Source organism: Lepidochelys olivacea (assembly GCF_965140295.1).
Source record: "Lepidochelys olivacea isolate rLepOli2 genome assembly, chromosome: 18".
Taxonomy (NCBI): domain Eukaryota; kingdom Metazoa; phylum Chordata; order Testudines; family Cheloniidae; genus Lepidochelys; species Lepidochelys olivacea.
In genome coordinates this window covers 16,317,438-16,343,072 of record NC_140428.1, presented here as the reverse complement: position 1 = coordinate 16,343,072, position 25,635 = coordinate 16,317,438, and the positions used below count along the sequence as shown (strand labels likewise).

The window sequence follows — 25,635 nt, the reverse complement described above, 5'->3', positions numbered from 1 at the left end:
GAAGGAATCTGTGTATAATAAATAACCAACGTTTGTTTGCAACGGACATGTAAAGCCTGTGCCTCGGGGAAAGGGAGGGTTTAGGATGAAGCATATGACACGGTGGTAGGGCGTTATGCAATGGAGTATTTTCTTCCATTAGATAAACCCCATCGTGACCGAAAGTGGAAGAAGAAGCAAGACACAAGAATGGGGGAACAGGACGGGGGGCGGGCGCTCACCCAGAGCCATCTCCTTCCACAGTGGTTGACATGAGAAATGTGTGTTGTCACCCTGGTGTCCCCACACTCCCTTCTAATGCCACATTCCCATACTAGTTTCCAGCTGCCAACTCTCCCTTTGCCTTTCACCTGAGCACGGGGGAATGATAAGAACTATAAATCCCAAGAACCTGGCAATGCTCTCAAAATACGCAATGCAGAGCTCCTGGCCGTTCCCCTATTCAGTGGTTTGATGCTGTTATTCGTTGGGTTATGTCTGGCTATTGGAAATGATCCTGGAGCGGCTGCTGGCTGAAGAACATGCTGTAGAGCAGGGAACCACCTGAAAGCCACTTTGAAATATCAGGGAGGCTTTTAAAGACGGAGGATAATTTCTGATGATACATTTTTACCCTTTTAAGGGGAATGGAGCCCATGGTGCTTCTCTCTCCCCAGCAGCCCATAAATCTCATACCAACTGGAGTTTCATGCACACCTGCAGAGAGGAAAACACAAGCCAGTGTTCATTTTTCTACCACTATAAAATTTAACCCACTTGGAAAGAATTAGGGAAAGGCCATAAATTTACCCCGTCTGCCTTGAGCTTTCAGAGCCGGGAACTACTGAACAGAAACAGCCTGGAAGGACTGAGGGCCACCTACATTCCCATTGCCTTTAGTCAAATGATCCTAACAAAGGAGCTCTGATGCTCCAGAAAGGAGCAAAACCGAAGACAGACAATTGGTCAATTCAGTCCTGCACATGTGAGCAAGGATCAGGATGAGCCATAGCCTGGGGAACGTTCCGACTCAAAGCCAACTGGCTACGGGAAGCTGCAAGGGGGCAAAGGACAATAAGCGCTTACAGTAGCAGTAACTTACTTGGATTTCGAGAGACCACGTTTTAGCACAGCAAAGGGAATGTACGGTAGCAAACCGCAGCGCTCCAGATTCTCCCCTCTCGTGCAGAGTCCCTCACCAACCTTAGCCCTGCCATATCACTTGTCCAGAAGGCGTGTGTTGCTTAGCTGCAGCTCCCTGTGACACATGACAGGGCCCCCCAGCTCCATTTCCCACAGATAAGTCTTCTGCTTCCCTCTCCCCGGAGGAGCATTAACAGTGCAGGTGCCAGGCATACCGTGTTTCTAAAGTAAAGCCAATCAGACTCGTACATAAGACCAGCACCCAAGTGAGTCAGCTGCAGGGGGAAAGGGAGGGTTTAGGATGGAAGCATATGACACGGTGGCAGGGCGTTATACAATGGAGCATTTTCTTCCATTAGATAAAACCCAACATGAATGGAAGTGGAATATGAAGCACGACACAAGAATGGTGGTTGGGACTCACCCAGAGCCATCTCCTTCCACAGTGGTTGACATGAGGAATTTGTGTTGTCACCCTGGTGTCCCCACACTCCCTTCTAACGCCACATTCCTGTACTAGGCTCCAGCTGCCAACTCTCCCTTTGCCTCACACCTGAGCATGGGGGAATGATAAGAACTATAAATCCCAAGAACCTGGCAATGCTCTTGATGGGAACCCAAAATACGCAATGCAGAGCTCCCAGCACTTCCCCTTTCAGTGATTTGATGCCTTTACTCATTGTGTTATGGCCGACCGTTGGATGTGTTCCTGGAGCGGCCACTGGCTGAATTGCATGCCATAGAACAAGGAACCACCTGAAAGCCACTTTGAAATGTCAGTTAGGCTTTTTGAGAGTGATGATAATTTCTGATGATACAGTTTAACCTTTTTAAGGGGAATGGAGCCCATGATGCTTATCTCTTCCCAGCAGCCCATAAATCTCATAGCAACAGGAGTTCCATGTGCACCTGCAGAGGAGAAACACAAGCCAGTGTTCATTTTTCTACCACTATAAAATTTAACCGATTTGGAAAGAGTTAGTAAAAGGCCATAAATTCACCCTCTCTGCCTTGAGCTTTCAGAGCCAGGAACTACCCATTAGAAACAGCCTGGAAGGACTGAGGGCCACCTACATCCCCATTGCCTGTAGTCAAATGATCCTAACAAAGAAGCTCTGATGCTCCAGAAAGGAGCAAAACCGAAGCCAGACAATTGGTCAATTCAGTCCTGCACACGTGAGCAAGAATCAGGATGAGCTATGGCCTGGGAAAAGTTCCGACTCAAAGCCAGATGGATGAAAGGTGCCATATTTGTAAGCAGGGTCTGAATGAATGCTCCCTTTGCAGCTAGCTTGGAGGGGGAGAGACTTTGGTTGTGTTTATGTAAATACAGTTTGCTCCTGCTCTGCTTAGATATTCAGCAGACAGAGTGGTGTCAAAGTGATCAACTTTGGCTGGTGTTGGGTTACAAATCACCTTAATACTGAATGCAGGGGTAGTGAAATATGATTACCAATGTTGTAATAATTGTAAGAATACAGGGAAGCGGGACTGTGCTTAACCTGTCCTAAATGAGGGAGTCACACTAAGTTGAAAAAACCTCGCTAAGCCAGGAGCATGAATGCCAGAGTCCTGAGAAAGTAAGAGGGGTGGAGACAGATATCTAAGTCAGAAGACTGCAAACCGTTTCCAAGGGCTCTCCCCAAACTGGTTTAGTCTGTTTCTCCCCACTGTTCAAAGACTAGAGCTAAATAAGAACCTCTTTGTTATTTTAAATACTCAATCAGAGCTTAAAATCAGTTGTGATGGGGTCAATGACCGAGATCCCCTTGGGCCTGTCACCTGATGTGCTGAAATTACATCTGAGCCCATTTTCCCTGCCAGCTCATTTTCCCTGCCAGGGTTCCAGAACCCTGCCTTGTTGAGCCAGACACGCTAGCCTGCTGCAATACAGACTCCCACACAGACCCCCAAAGCTGCAGACTTTAACCAAAAACAGCTCAGCAGGTTACCCCTCCAACACCCAGTTCCCAATGGGATCCAAACCTCAAATAAATCCGTTTTACTCTGTATAAAGCTTATACAGGGTAAACTGAAAAATTGTCCGCCTTCTATAACGCTCATAGAGAGATGTGCACAGTTGTTTGCTCCCCCAGGTATCAATCATTTACTCTGGGTTCATTAGTAAACAAAAGTGATGTTATTAAGTATACAACATAGGATTTAAGTGGTTCCAAGCAATAACAGACAGAACAAAGTAAGTCACCAAGCAAAATAAAGCAAAAATATGCAAGTCTAAGCCTAATACATTAAGAAACTGATGACTGGTAATCTCTCACCCGCAGAGATGTTCCAATAAGCTTCTTTCACAGACTAGACTCCTTCCTAGTCTGGGCCCGATCCTTTCCCCGGTACAGTCCTTGTTAATTCCAGCAGACATTTCAGGTGGTAAGCAGGGGCTCTCTCATGACTGGCAGCCTCTTTGTCCTGCTCCACCCTCTTTTATAGCTTTGGCACAAGGAGGGAATCTTTTGTCTCTCTGGGTCCCCACCCCCTCCTTCTAAATGGAAAAATTTAAAATGGATTCCAGCATCATGTGGAATCATGTGCCTCCATTCTTCCTGGGCTGGCCCACATGTAGAGAGGCTGGTTTGCAACAGAGCTGTGACATTACTGACATAAACTGTGACCATACAGATCTATAGACCGTATAGAACCAAGGTCCAATAGTTGCACCAAATCTTGTACAAAGAAGGTCAAGTAAGATGTGTATGGAAAGGTTGTAATTTGCTAGTTATGATTATACTGTCTGTATGTGTGTATCATTTTTGTATTTGAAGTTATGAATATTGGCTCTGTATTTGTAGCTCAATGTGTTTGAGTCTAAGTAGCCTCAGTGAAGCATTTGGTCAACTTCTTGAGAAAGGCCTATTCTGAGTAAGTACCCAACCAAGAAACACTTAACTGACAATGGACTTTGGGAGACGTCAATCCACATCTGAGCTTTCCTGGGAACATTCAAACTAACGTGTAAACAATGGTGTCAGCCTGCAAAAAGCTGAATCATTCATGGACATGTGTCTTGTCCAGGTGGCTACAAAGTCCATCTTGTTGCTGTGATTTTGCACAGAAGAACAAAGGGGTTTCCGCCCACAAGAGAGAGAATATGAAAGGCCCTGGAAGCCTCTCCATTTTGTCTTCAGCTAGCTCAAGAGATGGTCTCTCCACCCCAAAGAGATGCCTTAAAGAAACTGGACCAAAGGACAGCAACTATGGGGGTTTGCATGATAAACTACAACATTGGTCTGAAAAGGATTGGGCCCAGACTAGGAAGGAGTCCAGTTTGAGAAAGAAGCATATTGGAACATCTCTGAGGGTGAGATTTACCTGTATTCAGTTTCCTACTGTATTAGACTTAGACTTGCATGTTTTGTTTTATTTTGCTTGGTAACTTACTTTGTTCTGTCTGTTATTACTTGGAACCACTTAAATCCTACTTTGTATATTTAATAAAATCCCTTTTGCTTATTAATTAACCCAGAGTAAGTAATTAATCCCTGGGGGAGCAAACAGCTGTGCACATCTCTCTATCAGTGTTATAGAGGGCAAACAATGTATGAGTTTACCCTGTATAAGCTTTATACAGAGTAAAATTGATTTATTTGAGGTTTGGATCCCATTGGGAGCTGGGTGTGTGGGTGCTGGAGACAGGAGCACTTGCTAAGATATTTTCAGCTTTGGGGGAGTGGCCCAGACGCTGGGTCTGTGTTTGCAGCATGTCTGGCTCAACAAGGCAGGTTCTGGAGGCCCAAACTGGCAGGAGAAAACAAGCTCAGAGGCAGTCTCAGCACATCAGGTGACAGTCCCAAGGGGGGCGTCTCTGTGACCGAACCCGCCACAAGAGCCATTCACAGGTCATTGATTTTGAAGCACCCTTAATGGCTTCCACTTAGTATGTTTACATCAGTAACACAAGTTTGTATCTTATTCTCCTAACTCCAGCCCTAGAACTAGTCCATGCAAACAAACAGGAGGAGCACACGCAGTAGATGATAAGATTTGTAATGCTACTTTACAAGAGACCTTTTGCATGAAGCATATTCCAGTTACATCATATTCACATTCATAAGCATATTTCATAAAGCACATGGAGTGCAACGTCACAGTGGGACAGTGTGTCTGCCCAGAGCTGACAATGACTGAGAGCTGAAATCCCTTGTGGTAGGATCGTATTCTGCCCAGAGCTGAAAGTCACTAAGCGTCTGACTGGCAGAGGTTACAGAAGAGAGGTGGGGGTGGTGAGCAGTGGAGGGAGCATGGTGGCTTTTACCCCACACTCTTTCTGTGCTTGTAAGAGGGGAAGAAATGCCTCTTAGACTGAAATTTTCCCAGGTTACTGGGTGGGGGATCAAGCTGGTTCTGGTTATATTGTTGAAAAGGAACCCCCCTAGATATTGAATCTGGCCCTTCTTGCTGCCACTCCAAATGGCAGAAGGGTTATATTTTTATTTGTTTTCAATTATTAATAATAATAGTTCTTTATGTAAAGTGTGGAAAATTGGAGAATCTATGTAGAACATATGAATTCTGGATTATTTTATGAAATTGCTGTACCACTGAATGCCTCAGTGGGTGTGGGAATATATGCTCTCAGGCCTGGTAGCATGGCTCTCCCAGTCCAGGGACAATGGAGAGTCATTAACATGAATTGCTCCCATACATATTGGAGCACCTTAAGACAATGGGATGGCTGAAGTCTAGGGAAACCAGTTTGACCAAGTGTGTCTGCAGGGAAGGGGTTTGGAGTGAGAACAAAGAGGAGGTGAGGGTACAGCCCTTTACAAACACAGAGCCTGGGCCGGGCAGAGAGATAAAAGGAAGCTTGTGTCAAGAGAAAGGAACAACGAAGGTTACTTTCCTAGCTGAGAGGACCTTTTTATACTGTTCAACCAGCCATGGTCAAAGGAAGTTTGACAAACTCCATGAGTTGAAGGAGAAGCTATGACTTGCAGGAGGGAGATCCTGGACACCCTAAAGAACTCTGACCTAAGCCCAAAGAATGCTCCAGAGTGGTGAGGACAACTGAGAAGGGGAAAAAGGTGCAGATGTGTTTATTATTATGTCTGGATCTGTCTATCTTTTGTGCTGCCTGAAGTAAAGAGGAATTGGTTTAGGATTCCCCTTTTGCAAAGCCTGTGTAGTGTGTGCATCAACTGGGAAGTGTAAACCAGAGAGCTCACAAAGGTGGGAGACCTGGGCCAGGGAATGCTTGAGCAACTGGGGTGTCTTTGTGGAGCCAGCACTTATTCTGGGGGGGCCTAGGGCAGCTAGTCCCTGATGTCCCATTGCCATGATGGGGAAACAGACAAACAGCCTGTACTATGGGACCATGCCAGAGATGCCAAAAGAAAGAGACAGTGCTGGAGTCTACCCAGACCAAGGAAAGCCTAAACCTCACACAGCCCAATGTGGTGGGACCCATACGTAGCAGCCTGGTGAGTTTCCATCAGGAAGAGCTTTACCAGGACTGTGAAAAAGTTATTACATACAGTTTCTAGCTTTCCAATTCCTTTGGGGCTGAAGGAGAAGGTGGGGAGGGGAATTGTCTTTGGGTCTTTATATTTTTTGGGGTGGGGGCTATAATTATTGCTCCCAAGTGCCCACTGTTCTTCCCATCTCACCCCCTGAAAAAAGGCAACTTAGGCAAGGGTCTAATAATATTCCGATGCCCGTCCCTTCAATGCAGGCCCAACCCACGCCTTTGCCCCTTTGGCCACGTGCTCAAATGTCCGTATTCACGCATGTTCCCCCTTACCTAACCCTCAAACCCAGGCCCTGGTGGCTTTGCCCTGAGCCTGATCCTTCCATTGCAACACCAGAGGCTCCTGGAGGACCTTGTGGACTAGGGGTATGACAGGTTCGGACACATAGATCCCTTGGGACTGTCACCTGATGTGCTGAAATTACCTCTGAGCCCATTTTCCGTACCAGCTTGGGACTCTAGAACCCTACTTTGTTGAGCCAGACATGCTAGCCTGCTGCAACACAAATGCCCCAAAAGCTGCAGACTTAACTGAAAACAGCTGAGCAGGTTACCTGTCTCCAGCACCCAGACACCCAGTTCCCAATGTGTTCCAAACCCCAAACAAATCCATTTTACTCTGTATAAAGCTTATAGAGGGCAAATTCATAAATTGTCTCCCCTCTGTAACACTGATAGAGAGATATGCATGGTTGTTTACTGGCCCAGGTATTAATCACTTACTCTGGGGAAATTAATAAAAGTGATCACACCACACGATCCATTGTCTACAGCCAAACTCTACGATACAATCTCATTTGCTTCAACCCCTCAGACAGAGACAAACACCTACAAGATCTCTATCAAGCATTCTTACAACTACAATACCCACCTGCTGAAGTGAAGAAACAGATTGACAGAGCCAGAAGAGTACCCAGAAGTCACGTACTACAGTACAGGCCCAACAAAGAAAATAACAGAACGCCACTAGCCATCACCTTCAGCCCCCAACTAAAACCCCTCCAATGCATCATCAACACATCATCAAGGATCTACAGCCTATCCTGAAGGACGACCCATCACTGTCACAGATCTTGGGAGACAGACCAGTCCTTGCCTACAGACAGCCCCCCAACCTGAAGCAAATACTCCCCAGTAACCACACCACACCACAGAACCACTAACCCAGGAACCTATCCTTGCAACAAAGCCCATTGCCAACTGTGTCCACATATCTATTCAGGGGACACCATCAAAAGGCCTAATCACATCAGCCACACTATCAGAGGCTTGTACACCTGCACATCTACCAATGTGATATATGCCATCATGTGCCAGCAATGCCCCCCTGCCATGTACATTGGGCAAACTGGACAGTCTCTACGTAAAAGAATAAATGGACACAAATCAGATGTCAAGAATTATAACATTCAAAAACCAGTCGGAGAACACTTCAATCTCTCTGGTCACTCGATTACAGATCTAAAAGTTGCAATTCTTCAACAAAAAAACTTCAAAAACAGACTCCAACAAGAGACTGCTGAATTAGAATTCATTTGCAAACTGTAACTTATGTAACCCTTCTGCCCATCAGAGTTGGCAGCAACAAGGGCCAGGTTCAATATCTAGGGGATCCATTCCAATAACACAATGCAAACCGGCTTGAGCCCCCACCCAGTGACCTGGGACAAATATATACCACCCCCCGCTGGGCGCCTCCAAGAGGCAATACTTCCCCTCTCGCAAGCACCTAGTCTGAGTGTAGCAAAAAGTCTTTTAATAACAGAGAGAAACAGTGTGGCATTATGTTGGGGAAACACCACCAACAGGATTCATAACACAACCCATGAGCAAAAAACCCACCCCAAGCAAATTGGGGCATGCCCTTTCCCTTTGGTTCTTGAGTCCAGCAACCCCAAATCACCCAAAGTCCCAAACGTCCAATGACCAAAAGTCTCTGTCCCTGGTCAGGGCAGCCCCAGATTTCAAAAGTTTATCTGGAGAGCTTTACCTCCCAACCTGGGTGGAGATGGGAGCGGGGGTAAAAGGCACCCTACATGATCTGAAGCTGACCGCCCCACAGCTCCATAGGCCTCCGCTCCGCTCCACCAGCCGCCCCACGAACTCCTTCGCTCAGCTCCGCTCAGCAGCCCACCAGCAGCTCCCGCCGTCCCATGAACTGCTCCGTGTCCCACCAGCAGCTCCCGCCATCCTATGAACTGCTCCACCAGCCTGTCCACCAGGCACTCCAGCCGTCCAGCAAACTTCTCCACTATATATCTTCAGGCTCCCCCACTACTTAACACAACGCTCAGTGATTTCAGCTCTTAGTCAGTTCAGCTCTTTGGTGAATTCAGCTTGTAGTAGGGGAGCCTCAGTGCTGGTGCGCCATTAGCCCAAAGTGAGCTCAGCAGCCTGTAATTAGACTCCTAAGGGAATCAAAATTAGCTCTGATATTTCACAGTGGATAGAGGAGAAAGTGCAATTAGCAGGTAAGGGGCCCATGCCACCAAGCATTAATACTTGGCCCCAGCCTCTCTCAATTCACAGAGTTTTGGAACCCATGACCCTTGTTTAGCGAGTGCTACTTAGTTGATGGTGAGTCCCTCCACCATAGCAAAAGGCCAAGAACAGTTCCAAGCACAGTTCCCATAATCAGGGTAATAACAATTTATTCTTCCTGCCCCAATAACAGAGACACTGGGGATCCGACAGCAGCCAAAGTGACCATTTGGGCAGCTATGGCCTCATTCTAGGCGGGGTGGGTGTGCCTATGCAAATGAGCTCGGCCCCTGAAGTTCTTTTCCACAACTTGCCACACCTCACCACCAGATGTCAGGGTGGAGCTCATCCTGACACTGCTTACACTTAGGCTTGAATAAAGACTAGGAGTGGATGGGTCATTACACAAAGTAAAACTATTTCCCCATGTTTATTCCCCTCCTCCCCCAACCCCTCACTGTTCCTCAGATGTTCTTGCCAACTGCTGGAAATGGCCCACCTTGATTATCACTACAAAAGGTTCCCCCTCCTCCCCCCGCTCTCCTGCTGGTAATAGCTCACCTTATGTGATCACTCTCGTTACAGTGTGTATGGTAACACCCATTGTTTCCTGTTATCTATGTATATAAATCTCCCCACTGTATTTTTCACTGAATGCATCCGATGAAGTGAGCTGTAGCTCACAAAAGCTTATGCTCAAATAAACTTGTAAGTCTCTAAGGTGCCACAAGTACTCCTTTTCTTTTTGCGAATACAGACTAACACGGCTGCTACTCTGAAACCTCTCACAGACTAGATTCCTTCCTAGTCTGGGCACAATCCTTTCCCCGGTACAGTCTTTGTTAGATCCAGCAGACATCTCATGTGGTAAGCAGGGGTTTTCTCATGACTGGCTGCCTCTTTTGTCCTGCTCCACCCCGTTTTATATCTTTGGCACAAGGCGGGACTCTTTTGTCTCTCTGGGTCTCCACCCCTCCTTCTAAATGGAAAAGTACCAGATTTAAGATGGATTTCATTGTCAGGCGACATGGTCACATGTCACTGTAAGACCCCCAAGCACCATTCCCCATGGACTGGCCCACACGTACACACGAAGGCTTTCAAGTAACTAATGCCATTTACAACTGATTGTTTCTGGAACACCCTTAATGGCCTCCACTTAATATGTTTACATCAGTGATTAAAGTTTATATCTTATTTTCCTAATTCCAGATATAGAAATAATACATGCAAACCAATAGGATGAACACACTTCCAATTATGTCATATTCATAAGCATATTTCCATAGAGCATATGGAGTGCCACATCATAAGGGTTCCCCATGAATTGCTGGAGGGAGATTTACCGCCTTCCCCCCCCCCCGAATTCAGGTAATTTTCCCTTCTATCCACATATTTGTGACCAGGACTCGAGGTAGCGGGAGAGCGAACAGCTGCAACAAACAAAATCCAGCTCACGCAGCACTCCCCAGACAAGGCAGAGCTGAAGCCAGCATCTCAAGGTCCATCTTTTTTTAGCATGTGCACACAGGAAAATGTCCCACAGGTGCGAAATCTTCCCACTGGCAACTGAGCCACACGCCCCCTGCTCCAGGCCCTATCTGCCAGAGATAAGCGCTACGGACATATAAGGGGGCTCAGAAGAGGCACTGCTCCTGACACAGCTACAGGGCACCATGATCCGTATCCTGTTCGCTACCCTGACGCTGGCCACTGGGGGTATGTATCCCGCCTAGACGTAGGATTTCATCTGTTTTACCAATTGCAGATTTCGAGCTTGATCCTGTGGTCCTGACGCTGACCAGCAGCCTGGAGGTGCTGAGATATCAGAGTAATGGGTGCAGTGTAAGGGTCAGAATAGACTATGGCTTAGAAACCTCTGTGGTGATAGAAAGGGCGCCAAATCGGTCCCCTAAGTTCAAACATGTGTTACACAAAGATCAGGTCGGTTTTGGTTGGTGGCTTGATCTGTTCTGATTTCTAAAGCGGACCCCATCTTGTGTCTCTTGCAGCCCTCAGTTGTGGGAATCCCGCCTACCCACCTCTCTTGAACAGAGTGGTTGGAGGAGACGATGCAATACCATTCAGCTGGCCCTGGCAGGTTAGTGATTCCCGGGTTTCCTTAGCCCACTCCAGGATAACTTGAGCCACCTTGCCTTCCCATTACGTTGGGCCTTGCTTTGCTCAGCCTGCACGCGCGTTGATGGCATTTCCCTGTCTGATATGCGATAACTTTTGAACACGGTATCCGATCAATTCCAAACTTCCAGGGAACGTTCTAGGCATCAGTGGTCAGAGCCCTACTGAGTTTAGTGAAAATTGGAAAACGAGAAGGCAGAAAAGTGGAGGACACCTGGAGCCCCCGGCATCTGGTTAGCAGACCCAGCAGTTACAGCTGGGTCTATAATAATAGACATAGATCAGGGAAGTGGTTGATGGCAGCCATTGACCCCTTCCAGTGTAACAACACGCCCCAGATCTCAGCCCTGCCCAGCATCCCAATGGAGCAGAAGGTTTTGATCCCCTGAAGGACTTTGCTCCCACATGGAAAGAAAAGAAATAATTTAAGAAATTATACAAGCGGGATTATTTACATATGTCCCTGACGTGAGGGGGACGGGAGGGCAGCACACAAGGAGCTTAGGGGGTAGAATGGGGAATGCAACTTAAGGACCCCTGGTGGGTGTGTGAGCTGAGCCTACAGAAGCAACAAAGTGAGAGACCGTGTAGGCGTATCCTGGCTGTATTCTAAATGGGACACACTACAAGGCCAACTGGCCTTGTGCTTAAGGTGCAAGAAGAGGTGTGAGAACTGAGTTCTATCCCCAGCTCTGCCACAGACTCACTGCCTGCCCTAAAGCAAGTCACTTAGCACCCAATCCAGCTCCCATTGAAATCAGTGAGGAGGAGGAACTCTCCCTGGCTTCAGTGGGTGTGGGAACGGGCTCTCTTTGCGCCCAGAGCCATGTGATGAGCCCTTTGATAAGCTTGTCAATAAATAGCAAACAAGGAGCATGCTGGGAAATGATCCTGACATGCTATTTTGGGACACGGCACCTCCATTTCTGATCCTCATCCCAAGGGCGCGTGTCGGGATTCATTTGCTAATGCTGGAGCTCCTCGTACGGAGTGTGCTAAAGACGAGTTACCAATTAATGACTACTATTAATCACAACATCCCAGATGGTTGTGCAGCGTTACTGTGCTCTTTTCAAGAACTAACTGGGGAGCGAAGCGATTCCCGTCTGCAGCTGACAGGTCAGCTAAGTGTCAAAGCCTGCTCGGATCCATCAGGATGAAAGCTCTGGAGGAATAAGAGATCGATGTCATTATATTTTGCTAGGTCTGCAGAGCCATGCTCGGCAAGTAACCAGTGTCTCAAAATAGGGACTATTTAACTCCTAGAATACATTTTAAAAATTGCACTTATTTAGCTCTTCACCTGTCGAAAGGTTAATAAATAACACCCCTGTACCATTGATACAATCCCCATGGCATATTTGGGCAACTGTGGCAGAGAAGCTGAGCAACCTACCCATGGTCACACAATGAGTCAAAGGTAGAACCGAACCGACAATGCGGGATCACAATCCCAGATCCCTATTTCCCTAGATTCCATTTCCATGATCAGGCCACAGGCCCACTAAACCCAGTGAAATATTTAAAAAACAAAAGCCCCAAACCACTTACAGGGACCTATTTCTGCATAGAGTGACAAAGAGGTCTTTCACGAATCCATTTCTTCTGTAGCAAATACAACCCTCTGTTTGGCCCGTGCTTAGTAAATAGCTTTGGGAAAGCAACAGTGAATGAAACTTTGGAAAAAAGCCTTTTCACAAGCGTGTGATCTAGACACGGAGCACTTGGGTGCTCAGCTTTTCACCTTCCCAACAGAAGGAGAGGTCGATCAGTGATTAGGATTCTTACCGTATCGTTCCTAGGTCTCCGTGACATTCAGTGCCAATGGTGGCTGGTATCACACCTGTGGGGGAACCCTCATTGCACCCAACTGGGTCCTGACAGCTGCTCACTGCATCAGGTACGTTAGCTGCCAAAGCCTGGACAATCATTTCTTTTAAGTCAACGTGCAGAAAGCTGTAAATGCTCTGCGAGAAAGAGAAAGCCAATGCATATTAATAACAAAAGGGACAGGTGCCAGTGCAGGAGCCACCTCCCCAGTAGTTAAGTGATTCCTTCAGCCTCCACTATCTCCGAAACTTTCAGACACATTCACCTGAGCTGCTGACCACTTGTGGCTATTGAAGAGTCCACAGCAGTTTCTGTAAGAGTCCAAGTGAATTAACCCCAGTGTCCTAGTCAGATTCCAGCTGTTGCAACTGAATTCAATTCAACGCCTCTAAATTGCTCCGTGGCACAGCTGTGCGTTTCTTAACAGCTGCCTTGCTCGACCTAACAGTGTCTCCCCCACCAAAAAGGTAACAACATCTAGATCGTGTCTCTGGCAGTGGCCCCTACCTGATGAGTCACTGGAAGGGGAAAACTTCCTTCCTCGTCCCCTGCCTGTGCCATGCCCTGCACTGTTGACTTTATTTTTGCATGTATAACAATACATATTAGGTATTAAATTGTCCAGCCCCTTTTAAAATCAGCCGTGTTCTCTTTACAAGCACATGTAGCAGTGAGTTCCATAGGTTAACTAGCGCACCCACTTCCATGAGGAAATCGTCCCTTTGGATTTAAAGTCACCTGCCATCAATTTCAGTGAGAGCTTCTTGTTCTCAGATTATGGGATGCTGTAAAAATGAGGGGCGTGATCAGCTTTGACTTCATCACCTTAAATGCCTCGGTCAAGGCCAGCTGCCCTACCCAGCCCCGCAGTACAGGCCTGTTTCCCGTACACACATGCACTGCGGCTGGTTACTACCACTCCAGTCACGGAAAGCATCGTCAGAGCAGATATGAGCCCTCCCGGGCGGGCTGTGTGTGAGGTCAGATGGCCAGGGTGCACAATACTCTTCCACACACCTCTCTACCAGTGGAGATGCTTTCGTAATAGACATTGTCACACTACCAGAGAGGCCTTTGGAATTGCTCAGATGTGCCAGGAAATGGCAGCCTCAAGCTCGAAGATCAGCTGGGGCCCACGTTTAGCGGGAATCTTGGCAGGAGGCAGAGGAGCATGTGGAGATGCAGCCTCCAGTGACTATAGGTTCCAGCATGCAATGCTCCGTCCTAAACCAACGGCTGTTAATGTAGATCAATGCATGCTGGCCCCTGCAGTTCTCCGAGGGTTCCCACTGGAGACCCCTAGGCTGCATTTGGCCGCCCTTCCCAAAGAGGTGTGTGACTGCACAGCAAGCCAGAAGTTACACAGCTAAGCACGTCTCCCTGTTCCTTTTCCTCCCCAGCTCTTCTCGGACCTATCTAGTGTTTCTTGGCAAATTTGACCTAAATGTTGCTGAAGAAGGATCGACTGCCATCAGTCCACAAAAAATCATTGTCCATAAAGGCTGGAACGAAGACAATGTCGCAGACGGGTAAGTTGATAGAAGCTGTTGGTACAAAGTATGAGAGATAGGGCCCCAAACCAAACACCCCTGCACAGTGGGCAGCTCCAAATCTGGAGCCAGTTATTACAGCATAGGCCAGAGGTCCCCTAACTGTGGGTGAAGGACCATTCTGGGGGGGGGGGCGCAGCTGGGGCCTGGGCCAGCCCCCGCCCCATGAGGGGTGGGGAGGGACCGCCACCCAGCTCCTCTCCTGGCCCCAGCCCCAACTGTTGGCCCCGTGCCCAGGGCCCCACTCCCAGCCCCACACCTGGGGCCCCGGCAGTCATCCTAGGCCCCCAGCTGAGGCTCCGCTCCCGGCCCCAGCCCCGCTCAGGCCTCCAACTTTGGCCCCCTTACCCCATCCGCATCCCCCCCACCCAGAGCTGTGGCCCTGTTTCCAGCCTGGGGGGGAGGGGGGTGCAGACTGGCATAAGGGGGGGGGGATGCGAGGTAAAAAGTTTGGGGGAACACCAGCATAGGCTCATACTGATTATTCCAAAATACCAGGAGACTGGATGTGGGGAGCGGTGAACCCTTTCCCCAGTTCAAACCCTTGTCCCATTATGGAGGATGGAGGTCTGGCTCAGCGATCAGATGCCCATGACCCGCAGAGAGACAGATGCCAGTGCAGGAGCCACCTCCCTAACAATTAAGTGATTAAGTGATAGTTAAGTGATTCCTTCAGCCTCCACTATCTCCGAAACTTTCAGACACATTCACCTGAGCTGCTGACCACTTGTGGCTATTGAAGAGTCCACAGCAGTTTCTGTAAGAGTCCAAGTGAATTAACCCCAGTGTCCTAGTCAGATTCCAGCTGTTGCAACTGAATTCAATTCAACGCCTCTAAACTGCTCCGTGGCACAGCTGTGCATTGCTTAACAGCTGCCTTGCTCGACCCAACAGTGTCTCCTGCATCTTAGCAGTGGGTGAGGGGAGCTCTCACCAGACAGGTGTGTGGAGAGGTTCAATTAATGTATGTAAAGTATTATTAGTAACTTGGATTGAGGCCACGTTGCTGAAGGACTCCTTGGTTCTGCTGAAGTCCTAGTGCATTAGCTCCGTGAATCAGCTCCATTTCCAACTTTCTACGCGTTTCATCCCCAAGTATGTGGCCAAGCCCAGTTCCCCAAGGCAGTAGTACAAGAACTAGGACGTCAGAATGGCCATACTGCCTCAGACCAATGGTCCATCTAGTCTAATATCTTGTCTTCTGATAGTGGCCAATGCCAGATGCCTCAGGGGGAATGAACACAACAGGGCAATCATCGAGTGACAGTCAGAGGCTTAGGGACACCCAGAGCACAGGGCTGCATCCCTGACCATCTTAGTTAATAGCCATCGACGGACCTGTCCTCCAGGAACTTATCTAGTTGTTTTTTGAACCCCATTATAGTTTTGACCTTCACAACATCCCCTGACTGTGTTGTATGAAGAAGTATTTCCTTATGTTTGTTTTAAACTTGCTGCCTATTAATGAGCCCTGGTTCTTGTGTTACATGAAGGAGTAAATAACACATTCTCCACACCAGTCATGATTTCACAGACCTCAGTCATATCCCCTCTTTGTCGCTTCTTTTCCAAGCTGAAAGGTCCCAGCCTTCTTAATCTCTCCTCATACAGAAGCTGTTCCATACCCCTAATGATTGTTATTGACCTTCTGTGCCTTTTCCAATTCTACTATATCTGTTTTGAGATGGGGTGACCAGAACTGCACGCAGTATTCACATGTGTGCATACCAGGGATGAATAGAATGGCATTGTGCTCTTACGATAACTGCCGAGGGTCAAGCCGCCTCCCTTAGAGGTCTGAATACCAAGCAGTTAAGAAACTTACTACATTATGTTATCTACCAAATGTAGGGCTGAACACCATTAAACAGAGCCAGACTATGTCCAACTGCAGCCGACACTTATAGATTCCACTGGTTTATTACACCTCAGTCTAGCAGTTACAGGGCACAATATCATGATGTTTATTGAGGCTCGGGAAGGCTTGAAAAGTTACTTAGATGCTGCCCCGTTTGCAGAGGAAAGGCACAGCACACTGCCCTGCTGTGAGGGTGATGGGAAGGGAAGGGATTTGGCAAACCCCTAGTGTTAAAAAGAAATACAAATAACTATCCTGGAATCATTGGTGCTCACGCACAACAGACGAGCCCTTGTATGTTTGGATGCTGACTTGGGAATGAACTGAAACATAAAGACCTCACAGGCCTCACTTACCTCACACAACTCCTGGTGCCCCAACAGGGCCGGGGGGCATTAAGGCATGAGTTTGAAATGGACTACAGGCCGCACTGACTGGAGGAGGAGCGGGTATGCATCTTGAACCCAAAGGTCTCACTCCCCCGGCCCCGACAGAACACCTGCCCCAGCCTGACGAGGAAGCCTCTGGCTGAAAGGCCAGTTTCTGGGAGTCTCTGAGTAGAAGGATGAGTCGGTAACAGCATGGGCACCTCCTTAGGGAGATGCCCACCCACCACAGGGAGCTGAACAGAAACGAATGCTTTAAATCAGGGAACCTTGATAAACCTGAGGCTCTCGGAGGCTCTCCATGTATTCTCCAGAAGCTCTCATAGTCACAGGCTGAGGTTACGCCAAAGCTTGACAGAGACAGGTCAAGCCTCTCAAACTGAGCCCTATGTGGGCAGAGGAGCTGCAGATGCTGGTGCCTGGATTTCCACACGGCTTTTGGGCCATGGGGAAGGAAAATCAAGGTGCTCCACTAGGGCCTATGGGCACCGAGGCGTGTGTTAGTGTCTGTTATGGGCAACACCAAGGGGTGGGACCCCTCTGCCAAGCCCTGAGGACGTTCCTTCCCTCCTCCTCCCGCTAAAGGCAGGGCCCCTCTTTCGAATAGGCGGAGCACTCTATAAATGCTACGTATTCATGGGTCTGTGTTTTCTTCCACTCTCCCTCTGTGCACGCTCCCTCCTCAACCCCGGCTTCTGAACACAGCAACGACATCGCTTTGATCAAACTCTCCCAGAGCGTTGCTCTGAGCAATCAAATCCAGCCGGCCTGCCTCCCTCCGGCAAACAGTCTCCTGGCCTCTGGCGTCATCTGCTACGTAACTGGATGGGGAAGGCTGTACAGTAAGTGTTAATACAGTTCTCAGTGGTAACACTAAGTCCGTCTGTGTTAACATCTCCTTTGGGATTGACTGGAATAAGGTTCTTTTTTCTGGTCCCCCTCAGCCCTCAATTCAAAGAGAGAGCTGACCAGGGTCTGGCGCCACTCCTGCACTAGAGATGTTTCTGCATTTTCCTTGCAGAATGTTTAGCTTTTGTCAGGACCCCAGCTGAGGCCTCGAGGTGCAATTGTAACCCAAGTGAGAGTGGTTTGAAGGCTGCTGGGGCTGCTAGTGCTCATGGAAGAGTTGAAAAGCCACTTTAAAGAAGTGAATGTTAGAGTGGGACAGCCAGCCTGGAAGAGGGAAGCCCCTGTGCAGAGAACGGGTACAATGCAGGCAACAGCCTCGTGCTTCAATCCTGACCAGGATGCATCACCTAGAGAGGTGAGAGCACAGAGCAGGGATCCTGGCCTATTCATTCCTTGGCCTGTTCGCTGACGCTACCGCCAGTAGGGTGTTGATATGTGAATGTTAAAGTGCTCGGCCACCAGCTGATTTCCCATGTGATATAGGCAGAGAGCCATTGTTAAAATGGACGAGGATTATCCATCTAGTTCAGACACTTTTCTGAAGGAGGGATGCGCTAAGGACTGGATTCTGCAACCCCTCTGTGCTTGGAATCCCTGTTGACTCTTGTACCTGGATGTGCCATTTGCTGTTTCTTGACTGCCAGGAGCTAATGCTACTCCCTTGTTTCTGTTCCCTTCCAGCAAACGGTGCTTTGCCAGATAAACTGCAGCAAGGACCATTGGCTGTGGTGGATTACGCCACCTGTTCCCTGCCTAGCTGGTGGGGTAGCACAGTGAAACACACCATGGTCTGTGCAGGCGGCGACGGAGTGATCTCCAGCTGCAACGTGAGTCCGGAGAACTTGGCATTTATGGGCATGGCTTTAGAGAGTTCTCCATTATAGGAAGGGACTCTGAAGATGAGGCAGGGTACTAGGACCTACCCATTCTAGATGGGCGTTGAAACCCCTTCGTAGAGGTTGATAGCAATTAACGTGTTGAAGGACTATTTAATAAACACATTTCTATACCCCCACCTACAAGAGGGACCCACCACAAACCCCTGAATCCAAACACCACCTGCATGTTGGACCTGAACATGGCAGCTGGGAGCCATCTCATAAGACAAAACCTATATTCATTTCATTCACACTCCTGCCTTTCTCCCATGTCCCATCTCCAATTATACGAGACCCCTGTCAATGACTTCTCTTCTCATGCACCATAGAAAGACGTGGATTTTTCCAATCTGGAGTTCAATGACTGTGCCTCTCCTTCCTTGCAGGGGGACTCTGGTGGCCCACTGAACTGCAGAGGTGCTGACGGCAAGTGGGAAGTTCATGGCATAGTCAGCTTTGGCTCCGCACTAGGCTGTAATTATTACCGCAAACCCTCCGTCTTCACTCGGGTCTCGGCTTTCAACAACTGGATTGCTACGGTAAGGGTCTAGTGTCTGCTGCTGAGCAAGAACAAACTCTGCTGTGAACTTCTAAATGGTCATTCGGGGTAAAACAAAACAAAATACCCGCAAAACAGTTCAAGACCGAGGGTTTGTCCATTTGGGTACATAGGCCAGCAGTAGCTTCCAATGTGGACACCCCGTAATAGCTAGTGCACTTTAAATTCACCCCCTAACTTATTCCATTGTAACGTCACCACGTAGACAATCCCTTAACACAACAAGAGAGAATGTTGTCTTGTTTCTAGAGAATTAGTTCCTGCAGTGAAGGTGAGGTGTCTTCCGGTTGAATGCAACTATCCAAATGATCTTCATTTCTAACCAAAGTTCAGACATTTTGGAATAAATCTGGCACAATTTTATATTAAGGCTATATTTGTAGAATTTTAATAAATGTTAATTGATGTCCACCAACTTAATTATCTATCATCTATTATTATGATAATCAGTAACACTTACTGCTCCTGGCTATAATGTTCTTATCAAATATTTATTAACTATAAATGAACCCTTAATGTAAAGGATGACACAGAAGCCAAATCACCTGTCTTAAATCCTTAGGAAGAGAGAGGGTTGTAGGACTGGTTTATGTATTTAAAGGGACAATTTGGAGAGTCTGGATGTCCCTGTTCACAGATTTCCTTTGTTTTCTGGTCTGATTTCCCCCTCACACATTGTGTTTTACACTTTCTGCAGGTTATGGCAAACAACTAACCTGAAGAGCCATGGACAACTAACCCTGTGCTGGGGGAGGGGAAGCAATTTTGCTACTTGAAATAAAGTTGTAATCATGAAATTCCTATCTGAGGTGCTGAAGGAATCTGTGTATAATAAATAACCAACGTTTGTTTGCAACGGACATGTAAAGCCTGTGCCTCGGGGAAAGGGAGGGTTTAGGATGAAGCATATGACACGGTGGTAGGGCGTTATGCAATGGAGTATTTTCTTCCATTAGATAAACCCCATCGTGACCGAAAGTGGAAGAAGAAGCAAGACACAAGAATGGGGGAACAGGACGGGGGGCGGGCGCTCACCCAGAGCCATCTCCTTCCACAGTGGTTGACATGAGAAATGTGTGTTGTCACCCTGGTGTCCCCACACTCCCTTCTAATGCCACATTCCCATACTAGTTTCCAGCTGCCAACTCTCCCTTTGCCTTTCACCTGAGCACGGGGGAATGATAAGAACTATAAATCCCAAGAACCTGGCAATGCTCTCAAAATACGCAATGCAGAGCTCCTGGCCGTTCCCCTATTCAGTGGTTTGATGCTGTTATTCGTTGGGTTATGTCTGGCTATTGGAAATGATCCTGGAGCGGCTGCTGGCTGAAGAACATGCTGTAGAGCAGGGAACCACCTGAAAGCCACTTTGAAATATCAGGGAGGCTTTTAAAGACGGAGGATAATTTCTGATGATACATTTTTACCCTTTTAAGGGGAATGGAGCCCATGGTGCTTCTCTCTCCCCAGCAGCCCATAAATCTCATACCAACTGGAGTTTCATGCACACCTGCAGAGGGGAAAACACAAGCCAGTGTTCATTTTTCTACCACTATAAAATTTAACCCACTTGGAAAGAATTAGGGAAAGGCCATAAATTTACCCCGTCTGCCTTGAGCTTTCAGAGCCGGGAACTACTGAACAGAAACAGCCTGGAAGGACTGAGGGCCACCTACATTCCCATTGCCTTTAGTCAAATGATCCTAACAAAGGAGCTCTGATGCTCCAGAAAGGAGCAAAACCGAAGACAGACAATTGGTCAATTCAGTCCTGCACATGTGAGCAAGGATCAGGATGAGCCATAGCCTGGGGAACGTTCCGACTCAAAGCCAACTGGCTACGGGAAGCTGCAAGGGGGCAAAGGAAGGGGGCAAAGGACAATAAGCGCTTACAGTAGCAGTAACTTACTTGGATTTCGAGAGACCACGTTTTAGCACAGCAAAGGGAATGTACGGTAGCAAACCGCAGCGCTCCAGATTCTCCCCTCTCGTGCAGAGTCCCTCACCAACCTTAGCCCTGCCATATCACTTGTCCAGAAGGCGTGTGTTGCTTAGCTGCAGCTCCCTGTGACACATGACAGGGCCCCCCAGCTCCATTTCCCACAGATAAGTCTTCTGCTTCCCTCTCCCCGGAGGAGCATTAACAGTGCAGGTGCCAGGCATACCGTGTTTCTAAAGTAAAGCCAATCAGACTCGTACATAAGACCAGCACCCAAGTGAGTCAGCTGCAGGGGGAAAGGGAGGGTTTAGGATGGAAGCATATGACACGGTGGCAGGGCGTTATACAATGGAGCATTTTCTTCCATTAGATAAAACCCAACATGAATGGAAGTGGAATATGAAGCACGACACAAGAATGGTGGTTGGGACTCACCCAGAGCCATCTCCTTCCACAGTGGTTGACATGAGGAATTTGTGTTGTCACCCTGGTGTCCCCACACTCCCTTCTAACGCCACATTCCTGTACTAGGCTCCAGCTGCCAACTCTCCCTTTGCCTCACACCTGAGCATGGGGGAATGATAAGAACTATAAATCCCAAGAACCTGGCAATGCTCTTGATGGGAACCCAAAATACGCAATGCAGAGCTCCCAGCACTTCCCCTTTCAGTGATTTGATGCCTTTACTCATTGTGTTATGGCCGACCGTTGGATGTGTTCCTGGAGCGGCCACTGGCTGAATTGCATGCCATAGAACAAGGAACCACCTGAAAGCCACTTTGAAATGTCAGTTAGGCTTTTTGAGAGTGATGATAATTTCTGATGATACAGTTTAACCTTTTTAAGGGGAATGGAGCCCATGATGCTTATCTCTTCCCAGCAGCCCATAAATCTCATAGCAACAGGAGTTCCATGTGCACCTGCAGAGGAGAAACACAAGCCAGTGTTCATTTTTCTACCACTATAAAATTTAACCGATTTGGAAAGAGTTAGTAAAAGGCCATAAATTCACCCTCTCTGCCTTGAGCTTTCAGAGCCAGGAACTACCCATTAGAAACAGCCTGGAAGGACTGAGGGCCACCTACATCCCCATTGCCTGTAGTCAAATGATCCTAACAAAGAAGCTCTGATGCTCCAGAAAGGAGCAAAACCGAAGCCAGACAATTGGTCAATTCAGTCCTGCACACGTGAGCAAGAATCAGGATGAGCTATGGCCTGGGAAAAGTTCCGACTCAAAGCCAGATGGATGAAAGGTGCCATATTTGTAAGCAGGGTCTGAATGAATGCTCCCTTTGCAGCTAGCTTGGAGGGGGAGAGACTTTGGTTGTGTTTATGTAAATACAGTTTGCTCCTGCTCTGCTTAGATATTCAGCAGACAGAGTGGTGTCAAAGTGATCAACTTTGGCTGGTGTTGGGTTACAAATCACCTTAATACTGAATGCAGGGGTAGTGAAATATGATTACCAATGTTGTAATAATTGTAAGAATACAGGGAAGCGGGACTGTGCTTAACCTGTCCTAAATGAGGGAGTCACACTAAGTTGAAAAAACCTCGCTAAGCCAGGAGCATGAATGCCAGAGTCCTGAGAAAGTAAGAGGGGTGGAGACAGATATCTAAGTCAGAAGACTGCAAACCGTTTCCAAGGGCTCTCCCCAAACTGGTTTAGTCTGTTTCTCCCCACTGTTCAAAGACTAGAGCTAAATAAGAACCTCTTTGTTATTTTAAATACTCAATCAGAGCTTAAAATCAGTTGTGATGGGGTCAATGACCGAGATCCCCTTGGGCCTGTCACCTGATGTGCTGAAATTACATCTGAGCCCATTTTCCCTGCCAGCTCATTTTCCCTGCCAGGGTTCCAGAACCCTGCCTTGTTGAGCCAGACACGCTAGCCTGCTGCAATACAGACTCCCACACAGACCCCCAAAGCTGCAGACTTTAACCAAAAACAGCTCAGCAGGTTACCCCTCCAACACCCAGTTCCCAATGGGATCCAAACCTCAAATAAATCCGTTTTACTCTGTATAAAGCTTATACAGGGTAAACTGAAAAATTGTCCGCCTTCTATAACGCTCATAGAGAGATGTGCACAGTTGTTTGCTCCCCCAGGTATCAATCATTTACTCTGGGTTCATTAGTAAACAAAAGTGATGTTATTAAGTATACAACATAGGATTTAAGTGGTTCCAAGCAATAACAGACAGAACAAAGTAAGTCACCAAGCAAAATAAAGCAAAAATATGCAAGTCTAAGCCTAATACATTAAGAAACTGATGACTGGTAATCTCTCACCCGCAGAGATGTTCCAATAAGCTTCTTTCACAGACTAGACTCCTTCCTAGTCTGGGCCCGATCCTTTCCCCGGTACAGTCCTTGTTAATTCCAGCAGACATTTCAGGTGGTAAGCAGGGGCTCTCTCATGACTGGCAGCCTCTTTGTCCTGCTCCACCCTCTTTTATAGCTTTGGCACAAGGAGGGAATCTTTTGTCTCTCTGGGTCCCCACCCCCTCCTTCTAAATGGAAAAATTTAAAATGGATTCCAGCATCATGTGGAATCATGTGCCTCCATTCTTCCTGGGCTGGCCCACATGTAGAGAGGCTGGTTTGCAACAGAGCTGTGACATTACTGACATAAACTGTGACCATACAGATCTATAGACCGTATAGAACCAAGGTCCAATAGTTGCACCAAATCTTGTACAAAGAAGGTCAAGTAAGATGTGTATGGAAAGGTTGTAATTTGCTAGTTATGATTATACTGTCTGTATGTGTGTATCATTTTTGTATTTGAAGTTATGAATATTGGCTCTGTATTTGTAGCTCAATGTGTTTGAGTCTAAGTAGCCTCAGTGAAGCATTTGGTCAACTTCTTGAGAAAGGCCTATTCTGAGTAAGTACCCAACCAAGAAACACTTAACTGACAATGGACTTTGGGAGACGTCAATCCACATCTGAGCTTTCCTGGGAACATTCAAACTAACGTGTAAACAATGGTGTCAGCCTGCAAAAAGCTGAATCATTCATGGACATGTGTCTTGTCCAGGTGGCTACAAAGTCCATCTTGTTGCTGTGATTTTGCACAGAAGAACAAAGGGGTTTCCGCCCACAAGAGAGAGAATATGAAAGGCCCTGGAAGCCTCTCCATTTTGTCTTCAGCTAGCTCAAGAGATGGTCTCTCCACCCCAAAGAGATGCCTTAAAGAAACTGGACCAAAGGACAGCAACTATGGGGGTTTGCATGATAAACTACAACATTGGTCTGAAAAGGATTGGGCCCAGACTAGGAAGGAGTCCAGTTTGAGAAAGAAGCATATTGGAACATCTCTGAGGGTGAGATTTACCTGTATTCAGTTTCCTACTGTATTAGACTTAGACTTGCATGTTTTGTTTTATTTTGCTTGGTAACTTACTTTGTTCTGTCTGTTATTACTTGGAACCACTTAAATCCTACTTTGTATATTTAATAAAATCCCTTTTGCTTATTAATTAACCCAGAGTAAGTAATTAATCCCTGGGGGAGCAAACAGCTGTGCACATCTCTCTATCAGTGTTATAGAGGGCAAACAATGTATGAGTTTACCCTGTATAAGCTTTATACAGAGTAAAATTGATTTATTTGAGGTTTGGATCCCATTGGGAGCTGGGTGTGTGGGTGCTGGAGACAGGAGCACTTGCTAAGATATTTTCAGCTTTGGGGGAGTGGCCCAGACGCTGGGTCTGTGTTTGCAGCATGTCTGGCTCAACAAGGCAGGTTCTGGAGGCCCAAACTGGCAGGAGAAAACAAGCTCAGAGGCAGTCTCAGCACATCAGGTGACAGTCCCAAGGGGGGCGTCTCTGTGACCGAACCCGCCACAAGAGCCATTCACAGGTCATTGATTTTGAAGCACCCTTAATGGCTTCCACTTAGTATGTTTACATCAGTAACACAAGTTTGTATCTTATTCTCCTAACTCCAGCCCTAGAACTAGTCCATGCAAACAAACAGGAGGAGCACACGCAGTAGATGATAAGATTTGTAATGCTACTTTACAAGAGACCTTTTGCATGAAGCATATTCCAGTTACATCATATTCACATTCATAAGCATATTTCATAAAGCACATGGAGTGCAACGTCACAGTGGGACAGTGTGTCTGCCCAGAGCTGACAATGACTGAGAGCTGAAATCCCTTGTGGTAGGATCGTATTCTGCCCAGAGCTGAAAGTCACTAAGCGTCTGACTGGCAGAGGTTACAGAAGAGAGGTGGGGGTGGTGAGCAGTGGAGGGAGCATGGTGGCTTTTACCCCACACTCTTTCTGTGCTTGTAAGAGGGGAAGAAATGCCTCTTAGACTGAAATTTTCCCAGGTTACTGGGTGGGGGATCAAGCTGGTTCTGGTTATATTGTTGAAAAGGAACCCCCCTAGATATTGAATCTGGCCCTTCTTGCTGCCACTCCAAATGGCAGAAGGGTTATATTTTTATTTGTTTTCAATTATTAATAATAATAGTTCTTTATGTAAAGTGT

At 47.3% G+C, this 25,635-nt stretch overlaps 1 protein-coding gene across 1 annotated transcript; it reads left to right on the top strand.

Moving 5' to 3' along the window:
• Positions 1 to 10,761: 10,761 nt before the first annotated feature.
• LOC311532979 (chymotrypsin-like elastase family member 2A) lies at positions 10,762 to 20,008 on the top strand (the record flags this gene model as incomplete). Its single annotated transcript, XM_084652002.1, has 9 exons — positions 10,762 to 10,804; positions 10,854 to 10,916; positions 11,098 to 11,186; positions 13,027 to 13,124; positions 14,455 to 14,583; positions 17,554 to 17,690; positions 18,439 to 18,584; positions 19,022 to 19,174; positions 19,892 to 20,008. 9 exons carry the CDS (start codon positions 10,762 to 10,764, stop codon positions 19,907 to 19,909), a joined length of 876 nt encoding a protein of 291 aa, XP_084508128.1. The 3' UTR covers positions 19,910 to 20,008.
• Between the last annotated feature and the right edge of the window lie 5,627 nt (positions 20,009 to 25,635).